We start from the raw sequence: 18,914 nt of genomic DNA on the forward strand, positions 1-18,914 counted from the left end.
ATATTATGGAAAATTAATTTATACTAATAATTATAATATTTTTTACCTTTATCATTGTATTATACTATAAATATTGTATTATATTACATTACATTATAATACATTAATATGTTATTTTAAATAATTTAATATTATGTTATATTATGAGAAATTAATTTATACTAATAATTATAATATTTTATACTTTTATTATTGTATTATACTATAAATATAATATATATTACATTATATCATAATACATTAATATGTTATGTTAAATAATTTAATATTATGTTATATTACCAAATATTAATTTACTCTAATAATTATATTACTATTATGCTATATTAACATAATATTATTTTGTATTACAATAATATTATACTATATCGTATATTTATGTATTAATTTATGTTATGTTTTATTATGTTGTGTTGTATAATACTATGCAATGTCCTTTATGGTAATTTTATCATATAAAAGTACTTCCTCAATTTGTTTACCAAACACAAAACAAAGTACCACAGCACTTTACGAATGTGGTTACCAAACAACAAACAGCTTTTTATAACAGCTCTACTTCAGACAGCTCTACTTCCAACAGCTCTACTTCCAACAGCTCTACTGCCAACAGCTCCCCCAAACAGGGCCTAAAGCCACATGGACTTCACCGGACGGCGCTTCGAAGGATAACGGGTTCGGAGTTCGGACGGGTCGGATGCGAGTGTAGTAATCCAATAATCCAAAGAAGTCTCGCCGTTAGATTTTTGACGGCGCGTTGATGGGGCTATGCTGTCTGCCGTTAGATTTATGATGACGTACCAATTAGTCGAATACCAATGATTCCGGGGTTCCTCCGGACTAATTTTTTCTAAAGAAATTTGGAAAAAGCATACATGCAGCAAGTTATGTGGTACATTCTCATGCAATGAGACAAAATGAGGAGGAGAGACAAAGGATAAAGCTATCCCCACCCCTAAACATAAGTATTATTGCTAGGTGTATATGATATGCATCCGGAACAAGCAACAAATTAGGTTTTCCATGCCATATATGGGAGACACATGGTTTATTAAGTATTTCGATGTCCATTTTGCCCTATTAGCGAGAACTAGGTGCAGATACATGCCCAAATATCTATTGAGGTACATGAAGCAGTGCTTTCTAAACATACATCTAAATGCCAGATACATTAATATGTTTATAGCATCCCATTATTCCATATATGTATTGGTCATTTTTCTAGATGCAGGAGGGGTCAGACTAATATGCTTGGCAGACCAATGTGCATATGTGCCAATTCAAATAAAAAAATAGAGAAACAATTGTGGATCTTGCTATCTTAAATCTTTAAGGACTTTTGTCATTTGCATGCTACACGTTTGGAGAGCAAAAACTAAGATAAGCAGAAAAAAAAAAAAGGATAGCACTAATTGAAAAGTAAAAAGAAAAGTATGGATATAAAATGTAATTATGATTCAGAAGTTTCAAGAGACATCCTCTTCTACTGTTACAACCAGATACTTGTTGGGGTAGGTGCCCTACCATTTTTGATATCTATCCCAACAATTAATAGAAATAATTTATAAGTTATATTAACTCTGGCCTGCCAGGTACTTTGTTTTATTGGTTAAGTACCATGGCCTGTTGACCAAGTTCATTGAAGGTTTCTCTCCAAAATTTTTGGTCTATGTCCCTTCTGAAGATTCATTGGTACTCGATCCATACTGGATTACCATTACCTTTTGGGCCTGCTATTGATTAGTCTATGAATCGGGGTTATCAATCTGGATGTGATAAATAGGATGATATTTATCTTATATTTTATTTGTGATTCTTTAAGCATATGCACAAAAATAGTTATACACAAATGGCATATCCCTACGAATTCAGTTTTCCCATGTAATTCAACACATGTTTCAATGTCACATAATTTCTCTGAGATTAGTCAGAGATTTGAACAGATAAAATATATTAACCGAGAATTGTCATCATTTCAAACCAAGTGTTTGGTAAAAGTATAAAGCATGCATGCCAAGAAGTGAAAGGGGAACCATAAATCAATGAACAGTTCAACATGCAACTTATCCTTTCTAAACATCCATGAAAGCATGGTATGAATAACCAATCATACATAGAAATATCTGAATAATTTAAATTTTCCTGCATTCTATTCACAGTATATTTTGATAATTGGGAGTCTTAGATTTACTATAAATCTATGATTTTTTATTAACATAGTTTATATCTTGATGGGACTAGAAATATCTCAACACCAGAATAATTCTTCACATGGATGCAATGCCACCCACTCTCCTACACCTACAGTGTTTCCATATACCATCGAGAAAAAACTTGCCATGAGAGATTAACTAGGCATGGGTAGTAAATGATGTTGGCCCTTTCTTTGATGGCTTTAACTGTTTTGACATCGGCATGAGAACATACATTTGGACGTTCTTAGTTCTTGTTAAGCCTTTGTTTCTGGGAAACTTGTTTTTGTGCATTTATGGCGAGGTGACGATGGACTTGCCTAAGAGGACTGGCTTCAGAATTTCCTGCAGTACAGTTAGCTGGTTCTACAGATAAAGATGCAGTAACTGCTAAATTAGAACAAAAGCTAGTCGCAGTAAGCCTATCAAAGCTTCTTCTGTTTTTATTTAAGCCAAAAAGGAGCGAGATATTCTGTTTTCTGACTTTATTAAATATATTTGTGCTCATTAGATATGAATTGCCCATCCTAACAAAAAAGAAAAAAAAAAGCAGCTTTGAGCTTGACTAATGAAATATGGCTTGGCTCCAGGAGTGTCTACTAGGGTGATGCTTTGAGCTTGACCAGTAAAATATGGCTTGCCTCCAGGAGTGTTTACTAGGGTGATGCTTTGAGCTTGACCAGTGAAATATGGCTTCTTGGCAAGTGCTATAAAAGAAGAGTCATCTGCTGACGCTGATCATGGCAATCAATTTGCTGCATTTCTTGAAGGTTTTCCCTCAAGAAGTTGAATGACATACCGAAAAGGTTAGGTTTATCAGGAGGATTACTACTTAAAACGCAAAACCATCAAACCCATCTTTCTTCTCCCACGCTAATATTAGGTATGCCATTGTTCGTAAGATGACATTTTGAATCCATTAACTTAACTTGAAAAAATAATCTGAAAACATACCAAATAAATGATAAAATAATGAATAAATTTTCAATACCTAACACTTATTTTTGGGTCCACCATTAAGGTATAGCCGTATGGAGGTGATGTTAATGAAGACGCAAAGGCCATAAGCCCATAACCTCACTTCATTTGGTTGCAGTTGCTCAAATTAATCATTTTTCTGGTCACCCTTCTCTTGAATTGAAAAGCCACTCGGCACCTGAAGAGGATAAAAAAACAGAGAGATACAAAATCGAGCAAATTTGGCTACACCCAACAGAGAATAAGGATGCCCTTTCATATGCCATGGAACATGGAGTTTAAATCTAACTTGAAGTGGGACAACAACAAAAAGATCAAGAACAGACGCAGAAATCGATGGTTCGCTCATTTCACAAAAACAATAAGGTATCACCTTTCTCCCACAATACAAAATCTCAATGGCCAACTGCCCATAAATGTTAGTAAATTTTTTACAGAACATACTATTTGATGCCGTAGCCGCTGAGCTGAATGAATAAAAATGGGAACCTTGGATCCAGCAGGACTCAGTTGCTGTGTAAAATGGTAGAATTATCCAGTTTAGGTTCCAAAAATATGTCTATGGACGGGGGCATCAAAGTTCTGGGCAACCTCCATCCACCGCTTCTCTAGTATCAAAAGGTTATTTTCCGACAGGTGACCAACGAACAAAACAGGGTCTCCAAATGCACAAAAATCAAAATTTTTATTCTTATTTGGGCTGGATTCTTGATCAAAATTCTTTCGTTTCCGCTTTGCTCTTGCATTTTTGCTAGAATCGTACTTCAATAGATCTGAACCGTTTGGATATTCACCATCTTCCTGATTGATTGGCATCCCAAAGTCAATTAAGCACATTGCCCTGCATGTATATTAACATTAGGAGCAAAAAAGTGAGCAAAGAGAGTAATAAATAATTGAATTTGCAGAGTGCAACATGAGTCAGGCCTTAATCTTGCAACATACTAATGATTCCTTGGACAGAATAGAGATGCTAAAACCCTTTCCCCTCATCATTTAAATGAGGAAATAGTGAAATGCATAGATTCATGCAATCAGGAACAGGGTTTTAAATAGCTCATTATCACTATTATAATGGTTATAATGGCCATTATTTGCCTCAGAAAGCAACTTTTCAAATTTCGACTATTAGAATACCACTGAAATATGGGCTGTTATAACAAGAAATAACCGAAAAAGTAACTGCATTGTCATTCCATTCGCTTTTTGCTAGATAACATAATATTATTTTTCCGACCGTATAATCACTTTTGGAGGGAATTGGAAGGAAAAAAATTTAATTTTGAAAATATTGATTTATTTAAAAGAAGGTACACGGGAAAATAATAGCCATTATTTATGCTAACAATAAGCTATAATGAGAAATAACAGAAAAATAACTGCCGTTACATTTTCCCACATTATTTATTTATCTCAATAATGTAAAGGGGGGTTAGCTAAAATCATCATGACAGCCGTTGTAATGGTTCTAACACTGTTATTTAAAACCATGATCAGGAATCAATTTCAAATTTCACATGAGGCATGATATTTGCAAAAATTAGTTGTGAATTTGCCATCGTTGCTGAGAGTTGCCTTATGAGGGATAAAGTAGGTCTGAATTTGAAAACCAGGAAGAGAAACTTGGAATGTACTAATCCTGAACCTGGCTAGACTGCAACTGGAGAACTTTTAGCAGGAAGAAGACCTTGCCATTAGACATTATCTACACTGCAATGCAAAGCAAATGCTTAGAGTTCGGCCATGTGATGCCCATCGCAAAAGCCTGATGACATCTACTTTTACCCCTCTCAGAAAAATATGAAATGTAATCTAGAGAAAAAAGGTAGCTGGCTAATAAATCCAAAAAAAGGGAACAAATATAGGGACCTGTCAGTTACATGGCTTGGTTGATTCCTATTTTCAAGGGATCCTAAATTGCAGCCACAAAAACAAAGCTCCCTTCAAGCCTCTATTAATGAAAAACTTTGATCATCGGAACTTTAAAAAAAATCATGACCTTCACAATGTACAAAGTCATTTCGACATCAAGATTCTTATCTTGCCTATAGAATCCTTGGAACTCTTATCCCATGGGAGTTGCCATAACTTCCAGTCATGAGAAGGAACCATCAGGGCACACTATATGATCACGGGTCAACATCTGATCAACCGAAGCAATTCCAACTAAAACACATTAAGTCACAGCCACTAAGACTTTCCTCTTCACACCTCGCACGTGCCAAATTCTAGTTCAGATTCAGAAAATAAAGCGATAGCTCATAGATTGTTTCAGTTCGGTGTCTAGCAAGAAGCAGCAAGAGGAAGGGCTCTTTAGCAAACTAGAGCTGATGAGTGGATAAGATTGGTTCTGTAAGAGGAATGAGACTTTGGAGAGGTCTGTGCTCTCGTAGGTGGTTGAATTGAGGAGGATGGTGATGCAGACAATCTCCTGGTCTTTGTTCTCTCTATCTTCCTTTGTTCTGTTTCTTTTGTGTCCTTCAAGGGTGATTCTTTTCACTACCTTAATGAGAAGTGTTTAGGTTTTGCCTAACTTTCACTCTCGAAGAGAAAAATGAGACGTTCGTTAATGAGTTTTGCAGTGATTAAGATCTACATAAATTCCGACTGACTACAGATTTTGAGTGTTTCAGATGTGTCCACACACAAAATATATGCACTATGACACCAATCCAAAGGCTCCAGGCAAGCAGAAGGTAACACAAAGTATGATTCGGAATGCCTAGAGTTGATAACATGATGAGAATGTGCCCCAGTAAGCTAGCTTGGCACCTGCCAATTCGACACATCCTAGTGCATAGTGTATAACACCAAACCAAACCACTCTCGTGGGAAGGGTAATTTACATACATACATTAAAAAACTTAATGAAGGCTGAATTTTCCATAGATTTCTCACCAAATGATGTATTTTAATAATCTTGCCAAACACAATAAAAATAAAAAGAATCACCAAGGAACTTAGAGGAAATGTGTAAGATATACAGCTCAAGGAAATTAAAGCAAATGCATGCATGCAAAAATAACTAAGGCCGGTCATACCTTGCACTGTATACAACAACTGAAGTTGAGAACGAGGAAGGCGGAAAGGAGAGCCCAATCACTTCCCCTGGAAATTCTTGAAATCTTCTAGGTAGATGATAAGTGTGGCGCCTTGACCATTCACCTAACTGTTTTGCTTCCACGTCAAACACATATACCTGGTTTGAAGATGTTGTGATGACAAAAACATTGCTGCTCCTAGGAGGAAAACCACCAGCAGTAACAGAAGCATCATTCAACCTGGATATGAACCAGTGTTGCCTGCAAACAAAATTTAAACCCATGTCAATAGACCTTGAAGGTATTAACAAATGTACAAATGATTAAAGTGCAAATTGTTACTGCAGTTGTTTAACATAACTAAGATATTTATCACACGCAAGCCTATATCCTAAATACAGAAAGAATAATTACTATTTACCAGACAAGCATACTCAGGAAATAAGATTTTGGGGAAGATAACAATTTATTTTGCACACAACAAGAATGAGACAAGTTAAACAAGTATGATTCCTAACCCATCCAAATATTGTACAAGACCGGTAAAAGAGTATATTACAGAATCAAGTAATCTAAACAGAAAAACTACAATGGATTTGCCTCTCTTGTTCCTTCGGAATTGCTTTAACACTAATCAATTTTCACAAATATCAAAATACCTAATTAGTGATGCATGCAACTTTAACTGCAATTATATGTTTTTTAAGAAAATGAAATAGAACATAGAATAGTTTCTAATGGTCAAGCATAGCTAACATTGCCTACCTATATATCTCTAGATTAAATATATAAATGTCCCCGAAACAATTGATTGCAGCCAACCACTGCCCATCCGAACTTGTAAACATTCTTGTTATGGGAGGTTCACTAGGTGGAAAATTCATATCTTCCACCTTTCGCTGAGGGACAAAGGTGTGCACCAGCTCGGATTTTTTCACATCCACTACCTGTTGTCCCAAAGAAAAGGAAACAAGATTAAGAACCTATTATAGATCAGTATATCATAAATGAAATGAATATTATTATTAACAGGTGCACAATAGTAACAGGGCATGTAAAAGGGTAGCTGACCAAACCTACACACGTGCACAAAACAAGCACATTAAAATCTGGCTGGGCCATTAAAATAGCAAAACATCTTAGAGGAATTTAAAAAGATCCAAAAAAGTGCCTAATCCAGGGCAATATCCAGCCGACCAATACTACAGCTAAATAGATTCATGCTAGACTATTAGAGGTATGGCAAAGACTAAGGAACTTACAAATATTTTTTTATCATGGCCAGCTATCATCAGGCGAGAGGCATCAACACTAAAAACCATACAGTGTGCATATGGCAATCCCTTAGGTAGCTGCAATTTGTCAATAGACCACCTGCTTTTTCCACCTTTATGCCTCCTTAATTCAAAGAGGCAGGGTTTCACATGATCAGAGTACGCCAAAAGCATTCCGGTGCTGGATATGGTGCTACATATGATTTTTCGGGATCCCTTGCTTTTAAGACGAGCCAAAAGTTGTGTTATTGTATTTCTTCCAGAAGACACACTCAGAGCCACAGTACCATCTAATTTGACAAGAAAAACATCTAACCACACAGAGGACTGGACAAGTAACACTGAAGCACCATCTAGAACAGTATCATGTACCAACTTCACTGATGGCCGCTGAGGTGCAGGGCAGATATCATGGGGTGAGAATTGGGTGAACTCTTTGGCAGAGTAAGCAAAGAGCTTGGTGTCATCACCTGCAGAAATAAGCATGGAGACACCTAAATGTGCCCATTTGTGATAACTGAAATCAATAGGCTTCTCTTGACAGCGGACCCTAGGAACCTTTTCAACAGGTAATGCATCTGTCAAAGAAAACAGACATGGAGAAGGATCAAAATGTAAGTTCAACAACAACTTAAGGCAAAAGCTGACAGAACTGAAGCTTAACTAATGGGTCATCTCGACCAACCTTCTCTGCAAATAGGCACTGCCATTGTCAAGGCCCTGACATCATGAGTGTGAGCTCTTCTATACCCAACATACACCCATTTCATTATTTGTTCCTTAGGAAGCTCGTCATTCCCAACACCAAGTGTTTCATTGGAGCGTTTATAAAGAATAACCTGGACATCAAGAAGAGTTATTAACATGATCAAATAAAAAACAGCTATATGAAAGATACTTTACACGGTTTGGTTACATGAGTTCAATTATATAACCAAGATTGACTGCCCTTCCAAGTTCCAACTAGTTGGAAAAGCCGTCTCTAACCAAAATGATCTTGACCAGGAATCAACAACTTATAAAGGGCTAAATCAGGTTCAGAATCAAACATTGGAAAAGCCGTCTCTAACCAAAATGATCTTGACCAGGAATCACCAATTTATAAAGGGATAAATCAGGTTGAGACTCAAACATTGGAAAGAATTTGATAGATAAATCAAACTTAGATCCATATAACCAATCTCAGACAGATGAGACATGTATTGACAGTTAAAGGTTAAGATACATCATTCGAATTATCTTAGCCAGTGTACCTGATTTTACACAAAGCTTTCCACTTGCTAGATTTTTATTACCTTTTCACAGTTGCAAATTTAACATCAAGAATATATGTAGATCATTGATGTAAGATGATTAATGAAGTAATTACTGGAGATTTAACTAATCAACAAAAGGCAAAGCCTACTGCAAATTTTGGACTACAAGCCTAATTAATGTTCTCTAATAACTTATCTCAAACATATTCTGTTCGCTGATGTGAAATTCTTTGTAAAGTATACATCTAATTGTTCTCGTATAGTAAGTCCCCCAGGTTAAAATCATGTTAGAGAATGAGAGAAACAATATAACATGAAGTCATGAACTACCTAGGGCAGCGAGACACAGCTAAAATGAAGATATGACCTAGGCATGCTACTGCTTGTATGGGCATCTGCATCACTGATAGCATCATTTATAAATTACACATAAAATACAATCCTAAATTTATGAAGCAAGTTTATGGAGCAAGTTTATGCAGCAAGTTTATGGCTGCTGCAATAGCATAATACAAATACCAGGGGGCAACACCTAATATATGCACTGAATATGCCATAGGTTGTTACAATAACAGACTCATACCATGGATGAGTAAATTATATATTTACAGAGTGCAGTCATATAGGGTCAGAGATATCATTCAGAATCTAACACGCAAATCCAACTCTGCAAAGGGAATGATTAGTCAGTATTTTTCCCTTTAGTTTTCAAGATATAACTACAGAAAAGGCATAGCAATCTACCACGTCATCCAATCAGTTTATTTCTATTGGAAATACCTGACCCTCTATCCATTACTATCTTAATAGTTACAAGATAGCCAAGTTTACCAATACTAAGATTGCTGCTGCCTCCATAATTGAATTAGATCAATTTTTATTTTTATTAAATTGCCATTAAGTACTCTCCACTTCATTTGTATTTATTTCTCAACAATTCAAAGACTTCCTCCTCAAATTCAAATTCAGCACTGAATCATTCTTCTTACTAGTTAACAACAATATCACGAGCAAATAATACTCATTGTGCTTTCTATTGCTAATCATTAGGGCTATGAATTGGCAGGACTAGCTCTAGCATGTGTTTAGGACGAAATCTATAATATAGACCTGTGCTTGAAAAGTTACTCGACAGCTTTTGGTTATAACAGGATCTGTTTAAAACAGGGCATGAATTTTACAGAACTACCATTTTCTGATTGACAAATAAATTCAAGGCTCAATGACCTAGCCCAGCCAACGAGTAGTCATCAATGGAACATGACACGCTCAGATCTGGTTATACCAGACCTGTTGACACCTCTCAATTGATTTTAGGTAATGAAAAGTGCAAAGTATGCGCTTAGAGACAAACTGTGGTATAGACTCTGCAACTTCAAACCTAACTCACCAACCTACACTAGTTACTGGCCACTGCACCTTCATCCCTAACAATTTATATAAAACCATTAAATATACCTTTTCTCTTTCATTCCAACCAAATTATCTATCATGGTTCACTATAATATACCTCTTAACCAGAAATAAACGCACATCATATTAATCTTCTTTTCTTAAAATTTATGCATATAATATTTCCTTTTCTTGAAATCTATCAATTATCTAAGCAAGCACGCAATAGCTTTCATGACTATTTTTCCTATCTTAAGGCCAGGAACCTGATTATTACATACTGTTTTCACTTTCTAATATTGTCTTTCCTATCAGTTTCTTCCATAACTTTATAGCGCGGTTTGTTAAGTTTATATCAAGCCTTGCAATCCTAGTACCAAACCCGGCACTGGTACATATTGTTATAGTTTCAGTATGATTGGTATATAGTCAGTTTCTTATTGGTGCGGTATGGTACAGCCGGTATGGGGTGGTACGTACTAATACAGTGAATCTTGGTTTATATCACTATAGTTGCTACTGTGGTCCAAAACCTTTATTTTTAGAACTGGATACTTTTATTATTTCATCTAACACTATTTATGCTGCAGGTCAAGATTAATCAACAAAAGATTGTAAAAAAAGAGGCACAAGCTATACAATGTGAATACATACATACATACATACATACATATATATATATATATATATATGCATGATATATTTGTAGAAGATAGAAGAAATTAGATTTCATGTCCACTTCAATAATACAGCATATAACAAGGCCACTTAATGGTATGCAGTAATAAAACAACGTACCTGTCCATCTGAACCAGCAGAAAACACTCTGTTGTGACTAGGAACGGTTGCTAGAGAATTCACATCACCCTTATGAAAAGTGTGAGCTTGCAAAAGAGTTCCATGACAACTATCCCAAAACTGAACACTCCCAGTACTATCTCCGCTAACAAGGACCCCACACCTAAACATAAGTTCAAGGGGAGGGGGGTCAATTCAACTATAATAAAGGAATTTGAAAAATTGAATATCGCAAGACCAATGATTCTACACAAGATATTGATTTTAACTAACTTCTACCTTAGAAACAATAATGACCAAACACAAAGTTCAGGTCCACTGCCCAAGCCACCAAGCCCAACCGTGATGCGATATGCCTCATGAAAAGATATAGCATCCCAGCATCTTATTAAACTACAATAGTCATAAATAAGCAAAATGATTAAATAATAAAGAAATATTTCTTTTAAATAAGAGAATGCAGACAAACAGAGAGAGACAGAGAGAGATGCCAGCTTAACCAACTCCATAACCCATGCATCCATAGAAGGATGTGCACAAGCTTGCAAATTTTAAAAGAAAACAAGATTGAAAATTCAGGATCATCGATTTACCGCTAGCATTTAGTCAAACATACCCATCATTAGTCCCAGAAAATATTAACTTTGCATCATGGCTCCATGTAACACTCAAAATGCGCCCTGTAAATAAAAAAACACAATTACAAAAATTTTTGAATCGGAAATCTTAAAGAGAAAATGAAAGAATAGGTTTATGAGTCTAACCGCTAACCCTAGGAAATGATCTGATATATGTCAGTCCATCTGTATCAAAGGCATTATACAAGCGAATGCAACCATCATCACAGGCAACAGCTAAGCGTTGATAGTTGCTTGCAATAGCTGCAGAATGAGGTTCATCTGAGTCATCGTCGTCGTCATCACTTTGACCAGATTCAGAATCACTGTGAGCACCATGAGATTCATAACCATTGGCTATAAGCCCTGAGTCATTTTTTCCTAAATGCACTATACTATCTGAAGGTTCAATGGCCATCTGCCAGATAGATACTCCAACAGAATCCAGTACAATCTATAGGATCCACAAGAAAAGGACACTCATAGTATCATAGAAGTGTATATAAAATGGCTATCAATGTAGATTTTTTTGGCTATTATAATATAAGAACAATAAAAAAACTAATAGCAGTATGAAGAAGAATGGCCCACAACAAAATTGTGGTTATTTTTTTAAAAATCTTAGATTGTTTCTTTTAGTTGTTATAAATGTGTAATTTCCCATTTAATAGAAAAGTAAATGTAGCAACCATGCTTATTATTTGGCTGGTAAGGTAAGATCATGACATGATGCTAGGTCATAATATAGAAAAGAAGTTCTTTCTTCAAAGAAAGACATTTGCCTTTGCGCAGCATTTTGTTTTCTGATTTTGTTGGCCATCTTCACACTCGTCAAGTGTGAGCCGCCGATGTACCAAAAAAAAAAAAAAAGACATTTAATTTTAACTTGATCTATAAGCATCACAAGCAGAACCACATTAAAACATAAAACTACATTTCGTGCACCCTCCCTACCAAGTCCTAGTGGTTATCATGAAGAAATTGAGTTAACAACATTCCACCCCTCAATGCCACACTCCCAATGTTTCAAGGCATGTACAAAAGAGGCAATGTGACAAGAAGATCAGAAAAATGTTAATATGTGGGAATCATGTGGTGAGAGAAGGGGAGAAGGAGCAGTTAAAAGGAAATAGTATCTAAATCTATGAAGTGGTACAGAAAAGGGATTTTTACCTGTTATAGAGTGGTAAGGGAAAGCATATCAACTTGACGGGGAATAGAAAGCAATGAAGAAGTGCAGAAAAAGGATAGCAATTTAATAGGTTTCTCAAGTGAGAACCAGCTAATGCTTCTCAAGCTGGTGCCAAGTCTTAAAAGGAGTAGCATTTGATAGCAAATCAATCAAGGTTTGCTGTGTTGGTACCAGTCCCCGTACCAATACTATTCTATTACAGTGTCAGTACGTTGTATGTTATGAAAAGGTTCGACATACCGGTACAGTACGGTGCCGATGGGTACGGCAAACATTAAGACCAATTCTTTTACCATATCAGCTCCCTCACTCTAAAATGTCCATTAATTCCTAACCTCCACAACTACTACGACATGACCATGCTATTATGCTCCACATCATAAAACCAGTCACAAATTAAAGGGGTAGTAAGAAAGATGACATTTGCCATATTGTTCACAGTGCCTTGCACAGGAAGGATTATCTTTTCATATAAGCAACATCACCACGAACTTGGCTGATGCTGAAAAGATTTTAATTAGCATCCCTCTCGAGCCCATAAAGCAGATTATTTCCATGCACATTCACTCCACACTCGCTTTGTAAGCAAGTTGTCCAATCCTGTTTCTTTCCAAGATAGTAACCCACATGAAAACCAAGACTTTTAAAAGCTCAGCTGCTTGTAAACTTAAAAGGCCTGAGACACTTAGCAGCCCTCAAATAGGGGCAAAAGAGAAGCTTTGCCCTAGTAACCTAATTCACAACTTCCCAACTAAGATGAAGAGGACTTTGATAAGTGTGGAATGAGAACATTGAACCAGGATTTACCCAGTATATGCATGTGCAAAATGTAACTGTATTGCACATCAGTTAACTTCATATCAAATTTTAATTAGCTGCCTGATAAGCAAATTAGGTAACCATGTGCTCTACTCTGTATCATTCAAGCTGTCCAATACGAATAATGCATACTAAACTAAGCAGAAACAATTGCAATTTTCCTTCAAAAGTGTCCCTTGGAAGAATCATGATTGCTGATCAGAACATTTCATTCTTTTCGATTTGTTGAAAATTGCAAAGTTTTTCATACTTCATCAGTAAAATCTGAATCGCATGACTACTAAAAGTGTCTTTCAAATAATGCTTCTGAAGGCAAGTAAAATTGCCGATGGATGTGGTTGAACTAATTCTTTAGGTTTCTCTAGTTGTTACCTTACGCATTAACAGCATTTAGATCACCAATATTAAGCATATCTGCATCATAAATTGGTGGTAAATAAAAGAAAGCATTTTTAATCAATTTACACAATCAGTATGCTAAACCATATGACCACTTTGGACCTTTAAATTATAGTCACATCATGTGAAGAAAAAAAAGAACCAATTTTGACCAAAAAAAAGAGCCAGAACTAACAATAAAGAACTTTAACCTTTTGTTGTAAACCAAAGAGATCCCATTCTGAGATTGACCCATCTATACTCGAGGACAACAAACGGCCTGGGCCTCCACTCTTCGAACTGGGGCGGCACCAGACCAGTGAAGACACTCTAGAGATAGGGTCACCTTGGATTGTCTGCAGCCCAAAAAAAAGATCAAATCTTTTTACGAAAACCAAAAACATAGATGCTAAATCAACAAGAGAAATCGGGATCCTACGAGCTGGCAATGCCATCCAACGGAGCCAGGGGAAACGAGCCAGATCTCGAGAGAGCCGTCCTCCCGCGCGGCCGCAACCTGCGAGCCGTCGGCGCTGGTGGCGAGGGCCACCACAGCAGAGGGCTTCCACTCCACCGAACTGTTCCTATAGAGATGGAGTTTCTCCATCAATAACGGAGATGAAAGAACAGCGATTCAGGTTCGTAGAAGAGAAGTGGAGCCTCGAGAGTCAAAACACTCGGGACCTACTAAAAATCGTTCTTTTCCTTCTAGGTTTGGCGTTCATGGACGAAGAGGAGGAAGCCCAAGGCCTCGGTCTATCAGTCGATCGAAGAGAGATCGAAATATTCGAGGGAAGTGGGGTTCAAGTAGAGGGGAATATCGAGAGGGGACGAGAGGCGAGGGAGAAAAGCGGGCGGCGTTCTCACTGCTCAGGGTTTTGAAGGTTTTGGGGGAGAGAACTTTGAGGGGTTTAGGGCGAAATTACTGTAGCTTTGTACATTCCGGCTACCGTGGGCTTTGGGTCCGGGTTGGGCTAAGCGGAAGTCGGAGTGGTTAATTTCGCAGCTCAAGCGAGCGTATCCTCGACGGCCGACGATATCCATCGAGCAGTACTGCAGATTGGACTATTTTTATACGCCCCTTATAATGGGCCTGGCCTCTTGAGGACGGCCCATTAGGCCGAAAGAGTGGGCCATTACAATTTGTCAACCGTTCCGATCGCGCACCATAATATTTTATTTTCTAAGCTCATTGAATATATTTATGGTAGATGATCCGTCCAGCTTATCTAATATTATATATATATATATATATGACTGCTTGATTTTGAGTAACGGATTCCCAACCTAGGTATATTATGGCCAAAAATATATTGCACAACAGATGTCAAAAATGTCAACATATGAGTGTTTATTGGCTGAAAAATGCATAGATTAAAAATTTTCAAATTACATAATTTTTTAACAGCAAATAATGGATCTCATCCAACTGTACAGGTTATCGATGTTGGGCCCTACGTTGTCCTCGACCTTATTAGCAATATTGTGTAAATGTTATATATTAGCTATATATATATATGTATGTATATATATATGTATATATATATATGTATATATATATGTATATATGTATATATATATATATATATGTATATATATGTATATATATATATATATATATGTATATATATGTATATATATATATATATGTATATATATGTATATATATATATATATATATATATATATATATATATGTATATATGTATATATATATATATATATATGTATATATGTATATATGTATATATATATATATATATGTATATATATATATATATATTAATTTTACTGAACCCAGGATAAATTAGTCGATTGATATGGAATCATACCTCACACAAAAATACCTATATGAACATATGAAATCAGATGGCGTACTAAAATTCAGTAAATTAATCTTGACAATATTAACAACGATGTCAGAAATCTCTACAATATTAACCTATATATATATATATATATATATATATATATATATATAATGGCAGAAATGACCATTTCCTTGTAAATCTTGAATAAACGTACAGCAAAATCTCTATAATTGGAATAGAACAGTACACTATCAAGGTGCCATCTCCCTTGTTGGCAGTATATTTCAGTATCAAAAATAAATATCTATCACATTCAGCATAAAAGTCAGTCCAATAGGCGATGTGTTTGGACTCCAAAATATGGCTTTACAAGGTCAAATGTTTTGACTCTCTTTTTGAAATTGTAACAGCAGTTTATCCTGATGATATAGAAAGCCAGAGAGAGTTTCAAAGAGCAAACGTGTCTTCAATCTTTCATCATTTATTGAGGATAAAGATTAATTATTTGTTTTAAATTTTGATTTCAATAAATTGTAACGTGAAATTCATAAAAAGACAGCAAAATAGAGAACTTAGGTTGACGGGTCTTCCCATCTTTTGCATCGAGAAAAATAAAAAAGAAAAAGATCGAAAAGGAGAGGTCGACAAACATTTTTATAGCAAATGCTGGTATCTCAACTGCATGGGTCCTCCAAAACTTTCAAATTTGCATACCAGTAGTGCATGCGAAGAAAGGAAGAAAGGCAAAAAGCCAAAGTTAAAGGTTCAAATTCCCACCAAAAGCAGTTTAGATGATTTGAGCATCAAGGCCCCCCAAGCCAAAGAAAAGAATCCACATCCTACAAATCAAGTCCCCACTTACCTCTTCCACCTCATTCTCCACTCCCATGTCTTTCTTGCCTCCCCATGCCGGCGATAGGAAGAACTCCGACAGCCATGCCCGCAGCCATCCGCACTCTCTGGATCCTCTCCACAGTTTCCATCTTGGAAGGTATATATATATATATATGCTATATTAACCATTATTCTCTCCATTACCTTCAACAGTACGTCTCGGATAGTTGGAATGCTCCTCTTACGAACTCAAATAACCTAAAGAAATTAACCAGCTCCATGGTGTTCATTTCAGCTGTCGGTGGATCCGGCATTGGCGTCAACTACGGCAAGCTTGGGAACAATCTTCCCCCACCAGCCCAGGTGGCACAGTTTCTTGCTCGAAACACTGTAATCGACCGCGTCAAGCTCTTCGATACGGATCCGTCAACCTTGCAAGCCTTCGACAACACCGACCTAGCCATTGATGTCACCATCTCCAACGACCTCATCCCCAACCTCACCAACCTTTCCTTCGCCAAGTATTGGATCCAGGCAAACATCCTCCCCTACATCGCCGCCACCAACATCACCCGCATCCTAGTCGGCAACGAGGTCGTGTCGGCCGCCGACAAATCCCTGATCGCGAGCCTCGTGCCCGCCATGCAAAACCTCCACACCGCCCTGGTGGGCGCGTCACTGCAACACAAGATCAAGGTCTCCTCGCCACACTCCCTCGGCATCCTTGCCGCTTCTGCCCCACCATCTGTTGGGAGATTTCAGGATGGCTACGACACCGCTGTAATGAAGCCGTTGCTTACCTTCTTAAGAGCTACAGACTCTCCTTTCATGGTGAATCCGTACCCTTTCTTCGGCTCCACTCGTGATACCCTCGACTACGCCCTTTTCCGGCTGAACTCCGGCGTGGTGGACGACAATACCGGCCTGACATACACAAACATGTTGGATGCGCAACTGGACGCCATCTTCTCTGCAATGAAGCTCCTGGGTTTCACGGACGTCGAGATCGTCGTAGCCGAGACCGGATGGCCATCAATGGGAGATGCATGGGAGGTCGGCGCGGACATGGATAGTGCTCGGGACTACAACAAGAACCTTGTGCGGCATGCGGCTTCTGGCATCGGCACCCCGCTCATGCCCAACAGAACATTCGACACATACATCTTCTCGCTCTTCAACGAGAATCTCAAACCCGGGCCGACGTCCGAGAGGAACTTCGGGCTGTTCTATCCCAATATGACGCCTGTCTACGACATTGGAATTCTTAGAACCGAGGTGAGGTAGAGATTACTAATTAACAAACTGCGTGGTCTAGTATTACTGAATCCGGTGCATGATCTTTAATTATTCCTCTAGTTGTCCAGTGTAAGTGATTGCAGCGAGTTGGGACTCTTAAAACTTTTAGCAGGCCAGAGATCAACAGGTGAAGCCCATGGCCATGGCATCCGATGCGAAGAGGTGGTGCGTTCCGAAACCAAACGCCGATGTCATGTCGCTGCAGGAGAACATTGAGTATGTCTGCGCGCAGGGCATCGACTGCAATCCGATACGACCAGGTGGTGCATGCTATCATCCAGACACTGCACAAGGCCATGCTGCTTACGTTATGAACGAGTATTACCAATCTTTTGGAAGGAATTCGTTCGACTGTGATTTCGGACAGACCGGAGTGATCTCCACCATTGATCCAAGTAAGCATGCCCCTTAAGGCAGCATTCTTTCGGTGATCTTTATTTTTAATTTCTTTTGGTTTCTTACTATTGGCGGTGCAAGAACATATGCAACTGATTATTTCGAGCAGCTTATGCTAAATATACCGACTCCCTCGTTGTCATGGTTGCATCTCATAAAAACCTACTCAAAGTTGAAATAAAAAATTGCTCCTTAATTTGTAGGCTACGGAAACTGCATATATAGATCCTGATGATAGCGTGCAAGGAAAAAAGCAACTACAAAAATGCAGTTGGCCTTCTTCTAAGCCGTGGAGAAGCGTATGCTATATATAGCGTATAAAGTATACATTTGCAGACTTGGAAGAACTTTTCTTCTGTAAGTACGACTCAAGTGTATTTTTTTCTAACCCTTGTCTCCTAAGTTGTGTATGTTGGAATTTGTAAAGGTGTTTGGAGCAAAGTTACTATCTGTAACCTTAATTATATCCCCATTGATGAGTGTAATTTACTAATTAGAAATAGTGAGATTATCCATGTTATAACCTTATTTGGCCATGGGGTTACAGGTTACTTCAAACATTCCATTGTTTGGGTTGTTCAAATTTGATTGACTACAAAAAAATCAAGCACTGTCGACGTTTTTTATTTTCTATACCGAC

The 18,914-nt window shown here is 37.3% G+C and overlaps 2 protein-coding genes across 5 annotated transcripts; one reads left to right on the plus strand and one right to left on the minus strand.

Annotated features, from left to right (window-relative positions):
• Window positions 1–3,407: 3,407 nt before the first annotated feature.
• LOC103698302 (WD repeat-containing protein PCN-like) lies at window positions 3,408–14,885 on the minus strand. Of its 3 annotated transcripts, none has more exons than XM_008780306.6 (12): window positions 14,626–14,841; window positions 14,377–14,521; window positions 14,150–14,293; window positions 11,696–12,002; window positions 11,548–11,611; window positions 11,211–11,324; window positions 10,932–11,094; window positions 8,171–8,324; window positions 7,474–8,063; window positions 6,977–7,158; window positions 6,212–6,472; window positions 3,408–4,011 (listed from the first exon to the last, which is right to left on the minus strand). In XM_008780306.6, the coding sequence occupies exons 4-12, from the start codon at window positions 11,964–11,966 to the stop codon at window positions 3,711–3,713; spliced, it is 2,100 nt and encodes a 699-aa protein (XP_008778528.3). In that variant the 5' UTR covers window positions 11,967–12,002; window positions 14,150–14,293; window positions 14,377–14,521; window positions 14,626–14,841; the 3' UTR covers window positions 3,408–3,710. The 3 variants fall into 3 exon arrangements, with proteins under 3 accessions (XP_008778528.3, XP_026657401.3, XP_008778520.3); XM_026801600.4 differs by having other exon boundaries at window positions 11,696–11,874; window positions 14,626–14,811; XM_008780298.6 differs by having other exon boundaries at window positions 14,377–14,885.
• A 1,655-nt stretch (window positions 14,886–16,540) lies between these two features.
• On the plus strand, window positions 16,541–18,791 carry LOC103698324 (glucan endo-1,3-beta-glucosidase-like). 2 transcript variants are annotated; one of them, XM_039115450.3, is made up of 4 exons: window positions 16,541–16,739; window positions 16,878–17,857; window positions 17,988–18,273; window positions 18,478–18,791. In XM_039115450.3, exons 1-4 carry the CDS (start codon window positions 16,655–16,657, stop codon window positions 18,504–18,506), a joined length of 1,380 nt encoding a protein of 459 aa, XP_038971378.3. In that variant the 5' UTR covers window positions 16,541–16,654; the 3' UTR covers window positions 18,507–18,791. The 2 variants fall into 2 exon arrangements, with proteins under 2 accessions (XP_038971378.3, XP_008778544.4); XM_008780322.6 differs by having other exon boundaries at window positions 17,991–18,273.
• The last annotated feature ends 123 nt before the right edge of the window (window positions 18,792–18,914 follow it).

Source organism: Phoenix dactylifera, chromosome 10 (genome assembly GCF_051530095.1).
Source record: "Phoenix dactylifera cultivar Ajwa chromosome 10, Ajwa_hap1_PhDact_Kaust_v1.1, whole genome shotgun sequence".
In the NCBI taxonomy this organism is placed as follows: Eukaryota; Viridiplantae; Streptophyta; class Magnoliopsida; order Arecales; family Arecaceae; genus Phoenix; species Phoenix dactylifera.

What these genes read in the sequence shown, in the direction of transcription:
- LOC103698302 (XM_008780298.6), bottom strand. Translation starts at nt 14,544, where the DNA reads ATGGAGAAACTCCATCTCTATAGGAACAGTTCGGTGGAGTGGAAGCCC. An exon ending in TCTTTGGTTTACAACAAAAG is followed by an intron (nt 12,003 to 14,149) that starts GTTAAAGTTCTT and finishes TGGATCCTATAG; the next exon opens with ATTGTACTGGATTCTGTTGG. An exon ending in GTTGTTGTATACAGTGCAAG is followed by an intron (nt 4,012 to 6,211) that starts GTATGACCGGCC and finishes ATATACATGCAG; the next exon opens with GGCAATGTGCTTAATTGACT.
- LOC103698324 (XM_039115450.3), top strand. Translation starts at nt 16,655, where the DNA reads ATGCCGGCGATAGGAAGAACTCCGACAGCCATGCCCGCAGCCATCCGC. An exon ending in CACAGTTTCCATCTTGGAAG is followed by an intron (nt 16,740 to 16,877) that starts GTATATATATAT and finishes TGTTCATTTCAG; the next exon opens with CTGTCGGTGGATCCGGCATT. An exon ending in GATCTCCACCATTGATCCAA is followed by an intron (nt 18,274 to 18,477) that starts GTAAGCATGCCC and finishes CTTAATTTGTAG; the next exon opens with GCTACGGAAACTGCATATAT.